Source organism: Oncorhynchus mykiss, chromosome 31 (genome assembly GCF_013265735.2).
Source record: "Oncorhynchus mykiss isolate Arlee chromosome 31, USDA_OmykA_1.1, whole genome shotgun sequence".
In the NCBI taxonomy this organism is placed as follows: Eukaryota; Metazoa; Chordata; class Actinopteri; order Salmoniformes; family Salmonidae; genus Oncorhynchus; species Oncorhynchus mykiss.
In genome coordinates, this window is record NC_050571.1 from 17,735,581 (window position 1) to 17,756,011 (window position 20,431).

Below are 20,431 nucleotides of genomic sequence, written 5' to 3' on the forward strand. Positions count from 1 at the left end.
CATACTATTTAAACCAATCATACCGAAACGATGGAACGACACGCCCCCAAGTACCCGAACCAAAACAAATGCAACAAAGTTGCATTGATATGGTTAAATGTATCAAAAAGTATAATTTCTTCCGATTACAGGAACAAATGTATTTATTTGAGGATACATTATAGCACAGCCTGGTGTCATAGACTAGACGTAACCAGCCATAGCAAGCATTTATGTACCAGTTGCAATACATTTGGAACCTTATTTGAAAAGCTTAAAGTAAGTGGTATCAAATACCAAATACCTATTCACACCTGTAAATAAAGTGTCTTTGCAGCTATTATAGGCCTACGTAATGACAAAACAGTATTGGCAAAACATATCCATCTATCTAAGAGTACTGACATTTTCTAAGATGCAGAAACCAGGTTGTCCAGTTGTACACGCATGCTGTTTAAATAACTCATATTCTTACAAATACTTATTGGGGGCAAAAGTAGTGCACTAGTCATTTAATAGTGGTGTATTAGCGGACCGATATAGCATCTGTAGTGAGGGCAAAAATATATATTTTTCAGCCCCCAGGACTGTAAGTTATTTATAGTGAGGAATACTTGGAGAAATTTGACCTCTCTGAAATGAAAATGGATGGCCCTCCATTCAGTACAATATATTTTTACCCTACCCTCCATGAATGCTTGAAAAAAAAACAAGTGACCCTTCCATATACACCAATTAATAATTAAAACAAAGTGGATAGCAGAGAACATGCCTACACTTTACCCTAACTCCTAGGACAGTCCAGGGCCTTTAGATATGCAGTTTTAGAAAATGTTCCTCGTTTTGTAAGCATTACATGGCAAGTAGCCATAAGATTGTGGATTCACATTCCACTGCAGACAAGGGTAGGGGTGAAAATATCTCCATTATAATAAAAGCACTGTATGAATCCATCATCTTACTTGCGATCCCCAAAAAATAAGCCTTTTATAAACGCATTTCATCCAATTCTACATCATTTTACATCAATGGAGACAAGTAGAATATTTTAATACCACAACAGAATATGCATGACAACTAATGCATGCTGCAGCACCAGAGAGGTTTTGATTTCTATACAGGCAATTGTTGAAAAAGAGGATAGTCTAAGTTTGGAACAGTGCTAAAGTTGTCTATGAACTGGAAAAATGGAGCGCAACAGAACCAGTTACTATTGAAGTATCTGATCATCAATGAATTGGAGAAAAAGCCATTCATATTTTAACACAGCAGTCGCATATCATCGGGTAGGCCTGTATGAACTTGTACATTTTTTTCATTTGGGAAACGTCCATTTTCTAATTGATTCTATTTTATTCCATGATATTGTTGTTACAAAATAGATTTCTGTTTACTGATTAGCACATGGGGATATAAGAGCATCTGCTAGGCTAAATTAACAAACTAGGCATGCATATCTCAATGCAATGGCCAAACTTGTGTTTCTAAAATTGAATTAAAAAGGTGTAGCCTAAAAATAAAATTTTAATTTAGTTATTACTTAATTCTAAGTAAAATTATTCAGCCCCCTTAAGTTAATACTTTGTAGCGCCACCTTTTGCTGCGATTACAGCTGTAAGTCGCTTGGGGTATGTCTCTATCAGTTTTGCACATCGAGAGAATGAAATTTTTTCCCATTCCTCCTTGCAAAACAGCTTGAGCTCAGTGAGGTTGGATGGAGAGCATTTGTGAACAGCAGTTTTCAGTTCTTTCCACAGATTCTCGATTGGATTCAGGTCTGGACTTTGACTTGGCCATTCTAACACCTGGATATGTTTATTTTTGAACCATTCTATTGTAGATTTTGCTTTATGTTTTGGATCATTGTCTTGTTGGAAGACAAATCTCTGTCCCAGTCTCAGGTCTTTTGCAGACTCCATCAGGTTTTCTTCCAGAATGGTCCTGTATTTGGCTCCATCCATCTTCCCATCAATTTTAACCATCTTCCCTGTCCCTGCTGAAGAAAAGCAGGCCCAAACCACGATGCTGCCACCACCATGTTTGACAGTGGGGATGGTGTGTTCAGCTGTGTTGCTTTTACGCCAAACATAACGTTTTGCATTGTTGCCAAAAAGTTCAATTTTGGTTTCATCTGACCAGAGCACCTTCTTCCACATGTTTGGTGTGTCTCCCAAGTGGCTTGTGGCAAACTTTAAACAACACTTTTTATGGATATCTTTAAGAAATGGCTTTCTTCTTGCCACTCTTCCATAAAGGCCAGATTTGTGCAATATACAACTGATTGTTGTCCTATGGACAGATACTCCCACCTCAGCTGTAGATCTCTGCAGTTCATCCAGAGTGATCATGGGCCTCTTGGCTGCATCTCTGATCAGTCTTCTTCTTGTATGAGCTGTAAGTTTAGAGGGACGGCCAGGACTTGGTAGATTTGCAGTGGTCTGATACTCCTTCCATTTCAATATTATCGCTTGCACAGTGCTCCTTGGGATGTTTAAAGCTTGGGAAATCTTTTTGTATCCAAATCCAGCTTTAAACTTCTTCACAACAGTATCTCGGACCTGCCTGGTGTGTTCCTTGTTCTTCATGATGCTCTCTGCGCTTTTAACGGACCTCTGAGACTATCACAGTGCAGGTGCATTTATACGGAGACTTGATTACACACAGGTGGATTGTATTTATCATAATTAGTCATTTAGGTCAACATTGGATCATTCAGAGATCCTCACTGAACTTCTGGAGAGAGTTTGCTGCACTGAAAGTAAAGGGGCTGAATAATTTTGCACGCCCAATTTTTCAGTTTTTGATTTGTTAAAAAAGTTTGAAATATCCAATAAATGTCATTCCACTTCATGATTGTGTCCCACTTGTTGTTGATTCTTCACAAAAAAATACAGTTTTATATCTTTATGTTTGAAGCCTGAAATGTGGCAAAAGGTCGCAAAGTTCAAGGGGGCCGAATACTTTCGCAAGGCACTGTAAGCTTGACACACACACACTATACGATACATTTATTAAACATGAGAATGAGTGTGAGTTTTTGTCACAACCCGGCTCGCGTGACGTGACAAAGAGCTCTTATAGGACCAGGGCACAAATAATAATATTATAATAATCAATACTTAACCAACTTTCATATAAAACATTATTTGTTCATCGAAAATTGTGAATAACTCACCACGGGTTAATGAGAAGGGTGTGCTTGAAAGGATGCACATAACTCTGCAATGTTGGGTTTTATTGGAGAGAGTCTCAGTCTTAAATCATTTTCCACACACAGTCTGTGCCTGTATTTAGTTTTCATGCTAGTGAGGGCCAAGAATCCACTCTCACATAGGTAAGTGGTTGCAAAAGGCATCAGTGTCTTAACAGCGAGATTTGCCAAGGCAGTAAACTCTGTGCGTAGCCCAATCCAGAAATCTGGCAGTGGCTTCCGATTAAATTCTATTTTCACAGAACTGCTTGTTGTAATTTCGATGAGGCTCTCTTGTTCAGATATCTGTAAGTGGACTGGAGGCAGAGCATGAAAGGGATAACGAATCCAGTTGTTTGTGTCATCTGTTTTGGGAAAGTACCTGCGTAATTGCACACCCAACTCACTCAGGTGCTTCGCTATATCACATTTGACATTGTCAGTAAGCTTGAGTTAATTTGCAAACAAAAAATCATACAATGATGGAAAGACCTGTGTGTTGTCCTTGTTAATGCAGACAGAGAAGAGCTCCAACTTCTTAATCATAGCCTCAATTTTGTCCCGCACATTGAATATAGTTGCGGAGAGTGCCTTTAATCATAGATTCAGATCATTCAGGCAAGAAAAAACATCACCCAGATAGGCCAGTCGTGTGAGAAACTCATAATCATGCAAGCGGTCAGACAAGTGAAAATTATGGTCAGTAAAGAAAACTTTAAGCTCGTCTCTCAATTTAAAAAAAAGTTTTGAAAAAATATATTTAATAATATTATATTATTTAAAAAAACATGGGGCCTCCCAGGTGGCGCAGTGGTCTAAGGCACTGCATCACAGTGTCACCAGAGATTCTGGGTTCGAGCCCAGGCTCTGTCGCAGCCGGACACGACCGGGAGGCCCATGGGGTGGCGCACAATTGGCCCAGCGTCGTCCGGGTTAGGCAGGGTTTGGCCGGCAGGGATATCCTTGTCTCATTACGCACTAGCGACTCCTGTGGCGGGCCCGGCGCAGTGCACGCTGACCATGTTGCTAGGTGTACGGTGTTTCCTCCGACACATTTGTGTGGCTGGCTTCCAGGTTGGAAAAAAAAAGTATTTAGTCAGCCACCAATTGTGAAAGTTTGTAACGGTTCTCTTCTGGTGAAACCAGAAGTGGTTAGTTTTGTACATCTTTAATAAAGATGAAAATACAACAATCTACAAAACAAGAAATGTGAAAAAACCAAAACAGTCCAAAAACCAAAACAGTCCTATCTGGTGCCACAAACACAAAGACAGGAACAATCATCCACAAGAGACCTAAAGAATATGGCTGCCTAAATATGGTTCCCAATCAGAGACAATGACCAACACCTGCCTCTGATTGAGAACCATATCAGGCCAAACACAGAAACAGACAAACCAGACACACAACATAGAATGCCCACCCAGCTCACGTCCTGACCAACACTAAAACAAGGAAAACACACACGAACGATGGTCAGAACGTGACAAAGTTCTCCCACTTAAAGATGAGAGAGGCCTGTAATTTTCATCATAGGTACACTTCAACTATGACAGACAAAATGAGAAGAAAAAAAAATCCAGAAAATCACATTATCAAAATCACATCACAAATTATGGTGGAAAATAAGTATTTGGTCACCTACAAACAAGATTTCTGTCTCTTTCAGACCTGTAACTTCTTCTTTAAGAGGCTTCTCTGTCCTCCACTCGTTACCTGTATTAATGGCACCTGTTTGAACTTGTTATCAGTATAAAAGACACCTGTCCACAACCTCAAACAGTCACACTCCACTCCACTATTGGATTGCAAATCCAATCAGTTTTTCACGTTGATTCAATGTCATAACATAGATTTTTGAGGGGTTGAAATGACATGGAACAATGTTGATTCAACCAGTTTTTGCCCTGTGGGTGTTTTTGCAAAATGGTATTGTGGTATTGTTGTGACTTTTTTCTCTCTCTAAAAAGCAGAAGTATGTGACAGTAATTTCAGCGAAATAGATGTTTTATGATGACATCAGTACTTCTCCACAACCACCCAGTCTTCAATAAGAAGAATTTGCCCGTCCACTGCTGGTCAGATAACACACAGCTGTTGGTACTACGTTCTTGAATCAAAGATTGTATTGATTACATATTTTCTGGAATACAACTCTCTTTCCTACAGAGCTAAAGCCACTATGCACTGTCAATACATTCTACAGTTATCTCTGTTAACTCTACTCTCCCTGCCAGGTACCGTTTTATCTTTGTTTCAGTTAATTATACATGTTAGGGTTAGGGTATTGTATTTCTCCAAAAAGTACGATCTTTGTCCCCATGTGCAGTTGCAAACCGTAGTCTGGCGGTTTTGGAGCAGTGGCTTCTTCCTTGCTGAGCGGCCACGCAGGTTATGTCGATAGAGGACTCGTTTTACTGTGGATGTTGATACTTTTGTACCGGTTTCCTCCAGCATCTTCACAAGGTCCTTTGCTGTTGTTCTGGGATTGATTTGCACTTTTCGCACCAAAGTATTTTCATCTCTAGGAGACAGAACGCGTCTCCTTCCTGTATGACGTCTGAGTGGTTATACTTGCGTATCTGTTTGTACAGATGAACGTGGTACCTTCAGGTGTTTGGAAATTGCTCCCAAGGATGAACCAGACTTGTGGAGGTCTACAATGTTTTTCTTAGGTCTTGGCTGATTTCATTTGATTTTCCCATGATGTCAACCAAAGAGGCACTGAGTTTGAAGGTAGGCCATGAAATACATCAAGTGTTGGGACTGCTGTTGGGACTCTACTGTTGGGACAGCTTTATGTAGGCCTTAACAGTTTGTGGGCACCGATTGTCACCATTATAGTGCAATTAATGTATTATTTAGTGTTGTGTTGTGTTGTGTAGTGGCTTTGCTGGCATGCATTATTTTTTATTTGCCCCAGCAAGATTTACGTGCTAAAAATCGCCACTGAACGTAAGTTATGTAAATTACTCAAATATGGCTTATTGTGAGCCATATAAATAGCTTCATTATGGGCAATGAAACATATTGTTTTTTATTCAAATAAATTATAGCAGTAGCAAGTTTACCTCAGGTCCTCCTTCTCATCTTTGTGCTCTCCCTCTCAAACTGAACAGGTAGGTATTGTCCTCACACACAGATATTGCCTTTTTTTGGCCAGGGCTCAATATTTCTGATAGCCTATCATTGCAGTGTGTAATGCAGTGTAGCAGTGTTTAATATACACCATCTCAGCAGTGCAAAATATAAGGGAAGGAAGTACATTTTCTTAAAAAAATAACTTTGCTCTGTGCTTTTCTGAGCACGCTCTTGGTATAACCTAGACCTATAGCCTATAGTATAGGCTATGGATCATTTGATTGAGACCACACTAGGCATACTTGATATTGGACGCCCAGCAGAGAATCATGGATGAGGGGCAGCATTGGGCACACATCGAGATTTAATAAGTAACTAATTCTCAAACACTGAGCAATTTGACATTCAGGGCTCTATTTTCAGTTGGCGATAAGGCTGCACTAGTGTCAAACGGCCGTTTGTTTGCAATTTCAACCTGTAAAGTCAGCGCTCTGCTATTTTCAAACTGTTGCGCAAGGATGGGCAATTTACCTGTCTCAGCTCGCTTGCGCCCAGATAGGAAGGTTGGAAATATACTGAACAAAAATATAAAGGCAGTATGCAACAATTTTAAGGATTTGACTGAGTTACAGTTCATATAAGGAAATGAATCAATTGAAATAGATTAATTAGGCCCTAAACTATGGATTTCACATGATTGGGCAGGGGCGCTGTCATGGGTGAGCTTGGGAGGGCACAGGCTCACCCACTGGGGAGCCAGGCCCAGCCAATCAGAATTAGTTTATGCCCACGAAAGGCCTTTATTACAGACAGAAATACTCCTCAATTTCCTCAGCTGTCCAGATGGCTAGTCTCAGACAATCCCGCAGGTGAAGAAGATGGATGTGGATGTCCTGGGCTGGCGTGATTACACGTGGCCTGCGGTTGTGAGGCCGGTTGGACGTACTGCTTATGGTAGAGAAATGAGCATTCAATTCTCTGGCAACAGCTCTGCTGGACGTTCTTGCAGTTTGTGGCATTGTGTTGTGTGACAAAACTGCACATTTTAGAGTGGCCTTTTAAAGGCCTAGCACAAGGTGCACCTGTGTGATGATCATGCTGTTTAATCAGCTTCTTGATATGCCATACCTGTCAGGTGGATGGATTATCTTGGCAAATGAGAAATGCTCACTAACAGGGATGTAAACAAATTTGTGCACACAATTTGAGAGAAATAAGCTTTTTGTGCACATGGAACATTTCTGGGATCTTTCATTTCAGCTCATGAAACATGGGACCAACACTTTACATGTTGCGTTTATATTTTTGTTAAGTATAATATAGCCTCTAGTAATGACAATTATTTATGTAACAGTGCCAGTAGCCTATGTGTTGTTTGCAAGAGGGACTCCAAACAAGAAGCTCCTCATTATGTAATCGTAATTTACAAGGTTTAGGCTGCACTTCTCAAAACACTAACACAATAAATGTAATTCTACATTTCAAAGGGGGGTAAAAACTTGACACACTACACAAAAAACTATTTGACCACAGTCAAACAGTTGCTTTGATTATCATAATGTGGGGTAGGAGATTAGCGAGTAAAATACTTGCGTTTATTTTTGTTGTTCAGTATATTTGAGATGTGTCCTTAAAAACATTTTCCAAAGTGCTATTTTCAGGCAGCGCTGGTAGGGATATTTAAAACCAACCAAAAGCTGGTTTTAGCGGTAACATGGTTGGTTATGGCATTAATTTTGACAGCGGAAACGCAGCCTATCCAGCCATGACGCACACTAGCATATGCACATGGAACAATAATATTGTGCTTTTGGAGCCTGTATACTTCGTATTTAGAAACATAAAAATATGCATGTTTTTTTCCCATTTAGTTTTATTTGATTAAAAACCAAGCATAGCCTCCCCTCTTCTCAATGAAGGCTGTTTTCTTTTTGTCCTGCCCAATAAAATCAAGTATAGGCTATTCAAGACCATCGACAAAAGGGTTTGGCTCTTGAGACAGCTTGGAAATAAATCTTAATCATCGAAGCTTTATTCATGATCAAGTTTTAGAGGAGCAAAACAGTGAGCTGGCATTCCCTTTTTATCTACAGTATGTATTGTAGGCAGGCCTACACTATTTTAGCCATGCTTAAAATCCTCTGTGTTGTTTTAATACTAGATGCCCACAGGGAGAAATGCTGGTGCCTGTAACTGTGTTTAGACATAGCCTAGTTGTTGTTTTGTTTAGAATTTGATTCAAATGATTCACTCTTTTTGTAGGCCTTATCAATAATGACAATGCTTATTGACAAGGTTTGGCATGTTCATGCTCAGCTATAATGCAATTTACAATAGGTCTAGCCCTTATATCAGTATGAATGCTATGTATATATTTCCACATCGAAGCCATGCAATTACTTAGAACAATGCTGAATGCAAACAAGTTCAAGTTAACATACAGTACCAGTCAAAAGTTTGGACCCATTCCAGGATTTTTCTTTATTTGTACTATTTTCTACATTGTAGAATAATAGAGAACACATCAAAACTATGAAATAACACATATGGAATCATGTAGTAACCAAAAAAGTGTTAAACAAATCAAACTATATTTTCTTTTTGAGATTGGGTTTGGCGCCCCCCTCGGGTTCGTGCCGTGGGGGAGATCTCCGTGGGCTATACTCAGCCTTGTCACAGGGTAGTAAATTGGTGGTTTGAAGATATCACTCTAGTGGTGTGGGGGCTGTGTGTTGGCAAAGTGGGTGGGGTTATATCCTTCCTGGTTGGCCCTGTCCGGGGGTATTGTTAGACGGGGCCACAATGTCTCCCGACCTCTCCTGTCTCAGCCTCCAGTATTTATGCTGCAATAGTTTATGTGTCGGGAGCTAGGGTCAGTCTGTTATGTCTGGAGTATTTCTCTTGTCTTATCTGTTGTTCTGTGTAAATGTAAGTATGCTCCCTCTAATTCTCTCTCTCTCCCTCTCCTCCTGGAGGACCTGAGCCCTGGGACCATGCCTCAGGACTACCTGGCCTGATGACTCCTTGCTGTCACCAGTCCAACTGGTCATGCTGCTGCTCGAGTTTCAACTGTTCTGCCTGCGGCTATGGAACCCTGACCTGTTCACCAGGCGTGCTACCTTGTCCCGGAACTGCTGTTTTCAACTCTCTCTCTCTCTCTCTACCGCACCTGCTGTCGCTAACTCTGAATGCTCTGCTATGAAAAGCCAAATTACATTTACCCTTGAGTTGCTGACTTGTTGCAGCTTCTACAACCACTGTGATTATTATTATTAATTGACCCTGCTGGTCATCTATAAACGCTTGAACATCTTGGCCATGCACTGTTATAATCTCCACCCGGCACAGCCAGAAGAGGACTGGCCACCCCTCAGAGCCTGGTTCCTCTCTAGGTTTCTTCCTAGGTTTCTGCCTTTCTATGGAGTTTTTCCTAGCCACTGTGCTTCTACATCTGCATTGCTTGCTGTTTGGGGTTTTAGGCTGGGTTTCTGTATAACACTTTGTGACATCAGCTGATGTAAAAAGGGCTTTATAAAACAATTTGATTGATGAATTTGATACTTCAAAGTAGCCACCCTTTGCCTTGATGACAGCTTTGCACACTCTTGGCATTCTCTCAACCAGCTTCATGAGGTGCTTCGCTTCCAGTAAAATAGAACAGAGAGAAAAGAGGACAAAACGAGACAGAGTCTTTCTCTAAAAGTTTTATGCTAACCTCATGCTAACCTGGAATGCATTAAAATTAACAGGTGTGCCTTGTTGGGGCAGCAGGGTAGCCTAGTGGTTAGAGTGTTGGACTAGTAACCGGAAGGTTGCAAGTTCAAATCCCTGAGCTGACAAGGTACAAATCTATCGTTCTGCCCCTGAACAGGCAGTTAACTCACTGTTCCTAGGCAGTCATTAAAAATAAGAATTTGTTCTTAACTGACTTGCCTAGTTAAATCAAAAATAAGGATAGGACACTTAAAAAAAAAAAATCACCTAAAATGATCCAAATCTAACAGCCTGGATCTGAAGCATATTCTTGATACCATTTGAAAGGAAAAACTGTGAAAATGTAAAATGAATGTAGGATAATGTAACACCACACTTAAAAAAAAAAAATCACCTAAAATGACCAAAATCTAACAGCCTGTAGCTCTGGATCTGGATCTGAATATGTGAATATATGCATATTCTTGATACCATTTGAAAGGAAAAACTTTGAAGTTTGTGGAAATGTAAAATTAATGTAGGATAATATAACACATTAAAGATGATACAAATAAAAAAACATGCACTTTTTTTGTTTTTTTCATCATATTTGAAATGCAAGGCCAGGCGCAATTTAGATTTTGGCCACTAGATGGCAGCATTGTATGTGCAACGTTTTAGACTGATTCAATGAACCATTGCATATCTGTTCCAAATTTTGTATCAAGACTGCCCAAATGTGCCTAATTGGTTTATTAATATTAATATATTAATATTAATATAATATATATAATATTAATATTAATATATTAATCAAGTTCATAACTGTGCACTCTCCTTAAACAATAGCATGGTATTTTTTCACTGTAATAGCTTCTGTAAATTGGACAGTGCAGTTAGATTAACAAGAATTTAAGCTTTCTGCCCATATCATGTCCTGGGAAATGTTCTTGTTACTTACAACCTCATGCTAATCACATTAGCCTACGTTAGCTCAACCGTCCTGCAGAGGGGACACCGATCCTGCAGAGGTTTTAAATTAATGATCGACTGTAGTTTTAATTTGCTTATTTGAGCTGTTCTTGCCATAATATGGACTTGGTCTTTTACCAGATAGGGCTATCTTCTGTATACCACTCCTACCTTGTCACAACACAACTGATTGGCTCAAACGCATTAAGAAGGAAAGAAATTCCACAAATTAACTTTTAAGACATGAAGGTCAATGCGGAAAATGTAAAGACTTTGAAAGTTTCTTCAAGTGCAGTCGCAAAAACCATCAAGCGCTATGATGAAACTGGCTCTCATGAGGACCGCCACAGGAAAAGAAGACCCAGAGTTACCTCTGCTGCAGAGGATCAGTTCATTAGAGTTACCAGCCTCAGAAATTGCAGCCCAAATAAATACTTCACAGAGTTCAAGTAACAGACACATCTCAACATCCTCTGTTCACGCAGAGGAGACTGTGTGAACAGGCCTTCATGGTCGAATTGCTGCAAAGAAACCACTACTCAAGTACACCAATAGAAGAGGAGACATGCTTGGGCAAAGAAACATGAGCAATGGATATTAGACCAGTGGAAATCTGTCCTTTGGTCTGATGAATCCAAATTTGAGATTTTTGGTGCCAACAGCCATGTCTTTGTGAGACGCAAAGTAGGTGAACAGATGATCTCCGAATGTGTGGTTCCCACCTTGAAGCATGGAGGAGGAGATGTGATGGTGTTGGGGTGCTTTGCTGGTGACACCGTCTGTGATTTATTTAGAATTCAAGTTACACTTAACCAGCATGGCTACCACAGCATTCTGCAGTGATATGCCATCCCATCTGGTTTGCGCTTAGTGGGACTATCATTTGTTTTTCAACAGGACAATGATCCAAAACCTCCAGGCTGTGTAAGGGCTATTTGACCAAGAAGGAGAGTGATGGAGTGCTGCATCAGATTACCTGGCCTCCACAATCACCCGACTTCAATCCAATTGAGATGGTTTGGGATGAGTTGGACCGCAGAGTGAAGGAAATGTAGCCAACAAGTGCTCAGCATATGTGGGAACTCCTTCAAGACTGTTGGAAAAGCATTACAGGTGAAGCTGGTTGAGAGAATGCCAAGCGTGTGCAAAGCTGTCATCAAGGCAAATGGTGGCTACTTTGAAGAATCTCAAATATAAAATATGTTTAGATTTTTCCCCAACACTTTTTGGGTTACTACTTTATTCCATATGTGTTATTTCATAGTTTTGATGTCTTATCGATTATTCTACAATGTAGAAAATAGTAAAAATAAAGAAAAACCCTTGAATGAGTGGGTGTGTCCAAACTTTTGACTGGTACTGTGTTTAGCAAAGATGGGATGGATCTACATGTTGATGTTTTGTTTCTGTAAGGTCTTTAACAAACTATAACGGACCAACATTGAAGTTGATTCCAAAGCAATACATAAAATGCCATAAATACACAACTTGAAGTAGGGATTGTCAACTAGATTCAGCCGTGGGATGATTGTTTTGGTGTGGATGGTCGGGGGGCTGGAACATAATTATGATCACATTTCTCTATTAAGCGTGGGAATACTTGGGAACAGATTTCTCAAATTAAAATCACTTGTAGCTGATTTCCTGGTGTTTTTAGTCTATGTTAAATGAAAAATACAATTATAAAAAAAAATTGCAAAGAGGCCAAATAAAAACACAACATTTATATTCATGGAGCACGTTCTGATTAACCAGTGAGGGGCCAAGCCTCTACACACCCACAACTGGTTTATTCATCAAAACCCGGCCCTTTCGCGCCAGCGCTGCGCAGATAATTTTTAATTGTGGAAATAGCAAAAATATTTCGAAGACACCGCTGAACCTATGGCCAGCTCTTAGATTACCACAAACCAGGTTCGTTAATTGATTGCAAATTACATGACCCTCCCCTGGACTAAATAAAACAATTATAAACCCTCCCCCTGTACAGATGTTCCCCCTGACTGAAATTGAAAATGCATGACCCTCCCCCATTTTTCTCCGTGTAACAATGGTGTACATTTCGACCACTCCCTTATTTGTTCAATGGCATCAGTGCTTGGTACATAATTTTCAGGGGGAAAATGTGCGTGCATAGCGTGGGGGCGTGTTTAAGTTTTTTTTTTTGCAGTGCGCAACGTCACTCGAATGCTACGCAGTGCTGAAACCTAACACAAGCGATCACTGATTAAAAAAAGGGGGAAACTACACACACACTCTTGAACACACTTTCACCCCTTCTATCCAGCACAGCAACGTGACAAAATCCCACAGAGACTGGTAAGATCTAAATATCTTTCGGCACTGTACTAAAGGAATGATCGGTCTTTTTTTATCAGGTAACTATTGTTAGGTTTTAGGTCGATGGGAATTGCTGACGGACAAGCTCGCTGAAGTCCGTGTTCACTGCTGAATGTGAATACATCACGTATGGCGCTCTGCGTAGAAAGCACTCAAAACCTACCCGCGCCTCTACACCCTGAACAGAAATATACTAGAATAAAGTATGTTTAAAAGGTTAGGTATGATCACAAATGAAGGGACTATCTTTGTTTTACTGGTTCGGGCCTTTCTGTCCTACGACGAGGGCCTACAGTGTTCGTCTTTCGATGAGCAGTGTACCCAAATAGTAGTGTTCTTATACAGTTTGGAAGAGGCACACACACCCCTTTTCTATTTCAAAACTTACACTGAAATAAATAGTATTTTGACAAGATTGTGTTCGCGATGTTCCCCCCCAAAAAACACAGACCAACCCGATCATTAATCTAAACTGTTCGTAGCACTACCTGTCACTGTGTTTCGTGTGTAATTCTTGAAGATTTCATTGATAGTTTAGTAGCTATATATCCTTCGTTGTTTACTTGGCTGGTGAGCATGCACGTTGTGCTGCGTTGTTGCCGCCCGTCGCTGTGAGATCCTCTTCCTGAGCTATCATGGCAGCTGTGTTTAAAACCAAGGCGTTGCGGTGCATGCCATTGTGATTAAAAACACTCAGTTTCGTTATTAGGAGAACATGAGGTTGTAGAGATTGAATGTTACTGTGAAATACAACTTTTACCTTTAATTTTTATGGTGTATTTCAGATTTTTGTGATCAGGGCCTCTCACTTTTCAGTGTTTGTATGTAATGTCTCCATTTCCTATTAAAATATTATATCTTAACCTAATGAATTCTATGAGTTATTGTAATTTATGTTTAATAGATTATTGTTGATTTGACAATATTGTAGGTTTTGTCCTCTACACTTCTAGATCATAAAATGTATTCTACCGTCTTTCAACAATTTACTTGACTTTTCTGTTCTTCCAACACATGCATGTACACACAGATACACCACACCTACACCAACAATGGAATTGGCAGTAGCCGAGAGGCTTAACATCCCAAAAACAGGAGAAATGTTCCACAGGCCCACCCCTACTTTATTAGTCTCAAAGTCTCAATCAAATTCACCTTTTGTTTCACTGATGATTACACAACATGTTAGCAATGTATCCATGAAACACAGTACGCCACCTCCAGCAACGGTATGGGTTCATATGTAGGTCTAGATTTTAGGAACTTGGAGGGCCTTAACAGTTTTTTTTAATAACTTCAGATATCATTTTCTGGCAGGGAGCCTAGTGGTTAGAGCATTAAGGCCAGTAACTGAAAGGTTGCTGAATTGAATCTCTGACCTGACAAGGTAAAAATATGTTGTTCTGCCCATGGACAAGGCAGTTCCCCAGTGTTCCCCAGTAGGTCATCACTGCAAATAAACATTTGTTCTTAACTGTCTTGCCTAGTAAAATAAAGGTTACATTTGAATAAAATATAATTTTTTTACAAATTATTCGCTGACAGCAATAAACCTGTACCTTACCTGTCTAGTGTAATCTATAGTATCTAGTGAGGTTTACTAACAAGGTCAACTTGATGCTGCTATCAAGTGATTACCTCTCATTCTTTGTGTCCCTCTCACGAACAGAAGAGCTCACTGACTGTTACAGAGACGATACAGGAGACGACGAGAGAGTTTGTGAGAGAGACCGACCATGTCGGCACAGAGGAAGGGAGCAGCAGCAAAGCTGCGAAAATGTGCCTTCTGCAGGACGAACCGGGACAAGGAGTGTGGACAGCTGCTAGTGTCAGACAACCAGAAGGTGGCAGCCCACCATAAGTGCATGGTGAGAAGATCCCCCGGTCGGCGGTATAGCACTGACTACTGTATGCATTGGCCATCCATAAGGGTTTCTCAATGCCAACCAATTTAACTATCATATAAAACCATATTTAAGTGTCACTCCACAATATGACAGTATTGATATCCATGTTCCAGGTTAAAAAACAGATCATTGTGAACCACTGAGTTTTGAGACACTGTAGGTGTAGCCGATGTGAAATGGCTAGCTTGTTATCAGTGACGTCACTCGCTCTGAGACCTTTCAGTAGTTGTTTTGCTTGCTCTGCAAGGGACCTGGCTTTGGAGTGACTGGTTACGATGCTTTGTGGGTGTCAGTTGTCATTGTGTTCAGAGTGTCCCTGGTTTGAGCCCAGGATGGGGCAAGGAGAGGGATGTAAGCAATACTGTTACAAAAGCAATCATATAAGGCCGGGATGATACCAGTATCACGATACTCATTATTATCGTGGCAAGGAAACTAAACTCGAAGCGGATTGAACTTCTTTAGGAAAACCAGCCTAATGTTGGTAACAAACATTGTTGTCATCCAGAGTTACACCTGTTTATTTTCCAAGCTACAGCACACAATATTTGACGTACAGCGGTTTTTATCAGGACAAAACAGTATGGTCTGATTCGTGTTTTCATTTTTGCCATGGAAAAGATATTGCAATACTGGTATCATCCCGGCCCTACAATCATATATGTTTCTGTATTGTAGCTTATTATTCCGATTAGCAGAGACTCTCATTGTGTCTCAGTTGTGAAACCTTATTCTTCTTAGGGCTTTGACGGTCATGGAATTTTGGTTGATGGAAATTGGCCCCCCCAAAAAAAGACTCACATTCTCTCCTCTCCTGACTGCATGTGCTGCCATAGAAATATAATGAATAGAACAGGCGTCCCCATTCAAGTCAATGATGGTATAATGGTTGGACTGGCAGCCATTGCGAGGAGCAAAACAGGAAGTACCAATCAGTAAGTGCTGTGATTACAAAAATGAGCCACATCAGTTAACATAATTTGAATGAACATATTACATTACCATGGCATTTATATATAAATACCAGACAGCCATTGTGAGCGTACCCATGAGTTTACCAGTCAAATTGCCAGGGTTAGCGATTCCAAGCCTGTTCTATTAATGATATTTCTATGTGTGCTGCTGCTGCTGCAGGGAGGGCGATGTTGCCTAGGCAACCGAAGACTCATTGCAACTACAACTTGCTTGTTTCAGCAAGGAGCAAAAAGTTTCATCACATTACGAGTCCATGTCACCACTGAAACGGACTCGACTTCATGAATACCCAGCCATCCCGTCTTCAGTCAGCGTAGTTATTACATAGTTATTGCGTGTGTTGTCCAAGTATTCTGTTGAATGATTTTTGTCATTGCCCTGTGCAGCTTTTCTCCTCCGCCCTGGTTACATCTCACTCAGACTGCAACGAGAACATCGGAGGGTTTTCTGTCCAGGACGTGAGAAAGGAGATCAAGAGGGGGAATAAACTTGTGAGTCTCCATGGCAAGATATTCCCGCATGTCCTCACATTTGGAATGTGTTCTAGATGGCACCCTAATCCCTATTAGTGCACTACGGCAAGTCTGGTCAACTAGTGCACAATATAGGGAATGGTGTGCCTTTTAGGACTCATACCACGGTGAGTTGCCAGGTTCAGCTAGTGAGATGGGAGGTCTGGTTCTTCTCCCCTTCAGATGTGTTGGTCCTGCCATCGGCCTGGTGCCACTGTTGGCTGTGATGTGAAGACATGCCGGCGGACGTATCACTACTACTGCGCAGTATGGGACAAGGCCCAGGTCAAAGAGAATCCCTCACAAGGGAGCTACCTGTAAGTGCCCTGTGTACATAACCTTATTAAAACATTTAGCTTGACATTTCTGTTAAAAATGATCCTAATATTTCTGTCTTTGGATGTAGTGTGTATTGTCGCAAACACCGGGATGCCTCCCAGGATGCCAGTGAAGGTATCTAACTTCTCTTCTATGTGATGCTCAGCACACAAGGGATGGCTTTTCTTTTGACACTTTTAAAGTAGAACACGGGGATTAACTCTCTATACGGCTGTTGAGGGTGAATTGCCGGTGTATTGATGTATCCAATTTGATATTTTTCAGATGAACAGGAACAAGGAGGTGTTGCCAATGACTCAGACTCCTCCCCTCCAAGGAGTAGGGGGCGTGGGAGATTAGAGAAAGAGCGAATCAAAGTTGGATCCCGTGGCCAATCAGAGGACACACGCTCGACCTCCTCTCAAGGTGTAGATGATGAGAGCTCCTCGCATGTAAGACCACACACACACACACACAAAACATTTGCCCTGAACATGTATCCTGAGGTGTGTGTCTGTCTTTCAGAGGGACAGGTCCCCTCTGAGGGGCTCTGGGGATGGTGGCCAGCGCTGTGGCTTCTGCCACTCCGGAGAGGAGGAGAACGAGATGCGGGGTGTGTTACATGCAGATAATGCAAAAAAGGTTGCTGCACATTACAAGTGCATGGTAAGAATGATCTCATCACTTGTCAGTCTGTACTAAGCAGTAACAATCATTGTTCATCAGAAAAAATGAATTTTCTGCTGAAGATGGTCTATATACTATTGTTTGTCCAAGCATTACTTTCTGGAAGATGTATGGATTGGAAAAGCACAATCCATTTTAAAGGTATTTTCTGTTATACTCTGATTTGCCCTGTTTGTCATCTGACCTGGTCGTCACTCCTACCTGGCAGCTGTTCTCATCGGGAACCGTCCAACTCACTACCTCCTCACGGGCTGAATTTGGGAACTTTGACATCAAAACAGTCATTCAGGAAATCAAGAGGGGGAAGAGAATGGTGAGAACCTTGCAGATAGCACTGTAGTATGGTAATGTGAAGACGCAAGGGTTGCTCAGTGGGACAAGTAGCTTACTAGCACTAGCAACTAATAACATTTTATTTGCAGAGAATTTTAATGCATTTCTACTGAATATGGGGGAAGATCCTTGAAAGTCGCCAATGCTATATCAGAGACCTGCTGTTGTATTACCAATCAGATTGATATACCCATAGAGATCCTATTAAATAAGTATTATAGTTCTATGGATCCTTAGTTGAATGCACTGACTAAGTTGCTCTAGATAAGAGCGTCTGCTAAATTACAAAATGGAAATGTATATTGATGGTCTCTTCCAGAAATGTACCCTGTGTACCCAGTTGGGAGCCACTATTGGCTGTGAGATCAAAGCCTGTGTGAAGACCTATCATTATCACTGCGGCCTGCAGGACAAGGCCAAGTACATAGAGAACATGGCTCGTGGCATCTACAAGTGAGATCCCCCTCTGCTTTCTCATTTTCAGGTGTCAAGTCCTCACCTATGGATAGTTTTCTTCTGGTTCATAAAATAAACACTTAGTTTGCTGTTGGTGATTAATTACATTGCAACTACTTAAATAAAGTATAATTTATTTGGTCCTGACAGACCTCAATAATAATCCTCAAGTTAATATTCCTGTCCTGTCTGTAATTTTATGTAACCTTCGTAAAGATATAAGTTGACATTACACCATTGTCTCTTCTCCAGGCTGTACTGTAAGAATCACAGTGGGAATGAGGAGCGGGATGAGGAGGATGAGGAGAGGGAGAGTCGCAACAGAGAGAGGGCGGCCATTGATCACGGGGGAACACTACCTCTGCCTCCGCCACAAATCAATGGCAACTAGGTATGGCACTGTCACACCTGCCTGGATCAAATGGTGATGAATAAGTACCAATAGGTCAGCAGCTGTCAAGTATTTGGTATACGGCTGATGTCAATGAACTCCCTTCACAGGTGATGGTTAAGGATTGCAGGATAAGAAGAGGGGATATCCAAGATGGAGCAAAGATATTTTTCTATTGAGTTCTTCTCCTAAAGTAGGGGGCCACTGCCAGCCCCCTCATTCACCATTTCAGTTTCTTCAAACATCAGACACACACACACCCCTGCCAGATGTGAACATGTCAGCACCTGGCTTCTTCACAAACCTCTTTGGCATTGTTAAGTTTCATGGATGAGAAATGGCACGGAGGGACTGGAGTACAAAGAGCAAAACACTGCTGCTGGGTGAAAGACGAAGCATGAGAGTTGTGGTCTCCCTGTAATACATGTTGTATTGCTCTTAAAGAAGACATGACTCAACAAAGTTATCAACATTCATTGTATCTTGCTTCCCATGTGCCCCACAGCATTCTAGTCCTATACAAACAATATTATTCTTCCTCTAGCTCTTCTTCAAGGAGGCTGCCTTGTAATATTGTAGATTTTTCCCCCCAGTCTCTTCCTAATCATGGAATTTGATTTACTTTGTTGTAGCTGTAATCTTCTCTCAAGAAATTCCTTTTTTACTTCTCTAAAAAAAAAGTGTATTGTTTGACAACTGTATCATAATCATGAATACTATTGAATATTTGTGGCTTTCTTTTCTAGTCAATCAGGATTAAAGTTCATCTGCTAGCATGCAGCACTTTAGATAGTTTATTAATGTTCTGTGTTGCTCCAACATGCCCATGCAGACTTCTTTATAAGGACATAATATTGACTTAAGTTTTTGTGCTATTCTCATTTTCTCAGCATCCACAATTGTATTTGTGAAGGGTTGCAATTACAGGCTACAATATACATTTTGTATTACACTTATTATACTGCTGAAATGTTTTTGTCCAACATAAGAAACCAAGAAAAAAACATTTTGATGTTGTCCAGAAGGTGGCAGTATTCCTTTTTCCTTTAAATGATTTGAATATTGTACCAGACATGTTATTTCGAAAGCTTCCAAATATGATTTTTTTTTTTTTTAACTTTTAAACTGCCAGATCAATAGTGGTTGTTGATGGACGCTTTGGGATTGGAGGAGTTTTGTTATGGTCAGTTAATAGGATGAAGAATGTCACAGATACCTGGATGTTGACCAGAGCAAGAAGGCCCTTCAGCACTACCCCAGTCAACAACGTATTCTGGGTTCAACCGGCTAGATGTCTAAATGGTAGTCTGTGTTTAGTTCAACCTGGATCCCTATCCAGGCTATATATCGTTTGAAGTAAGTTTATTGTTGGCAATAAAAACGGAATACAGTCCGCTGCACAGAAAAGCAGGTTGAAAATGTATTATTTGTTTTGAGCATTTATATTTAAAACGGTACTGTTGATTTAGAATGGGCATGTTGATCAACAACATATTGATCAATTGGGTAGCTAGAATGCTACATTACAGGTGCATGGTTTGAAGAAACTGCTTGGTAATTGACGTTGCCATTTTCCATATTCATAGTGATGGGAATA

General features: G+C 40.6%; 1 protein-coding gene across 1 annotated transcript; it reads left to right on the plus strand.

The window, feature by feature from the left end:
• The first annotated feature begins 13,062 nt into the window (after nucleotides 1–13,062).
• On the plus strand, nucleotides 13,063–20,257 carry phf6 (PHD finger protein 6). Its single transcript, XM_021583467.2, has 11 exons — nucleotides 13,063–13,234; nucleotides 14,925–15,123; nucleotides 16,524–16,628; nucleotides 16,833–16,966; nucleotides 17,056–17,102; nucleotides 17,253–17,419; nucleotides 17,493–17,633; nucleotides 17,863–17,967; nucleotides 18,307–18,440; nucleotides 18,696–18,834; nucleotides 18,945–20,257. The coding sequence occupies exons 2-10, from the start codon at nucleotides 14,992–14,994 to the stop codon at nucleotides 18,832–18,834; spliced, it is 1,104 nt and encodes a 367-aa protein (XP_021439142.1). The 5' UTR covers nucleotides 13,063–13,234; nucleotides 14,925–14,991; the 3' UTR covers nucleotides 18,945–20,257.
• Nucleotides 20,258–20,431: the final 174 nt, after the last annotated feature.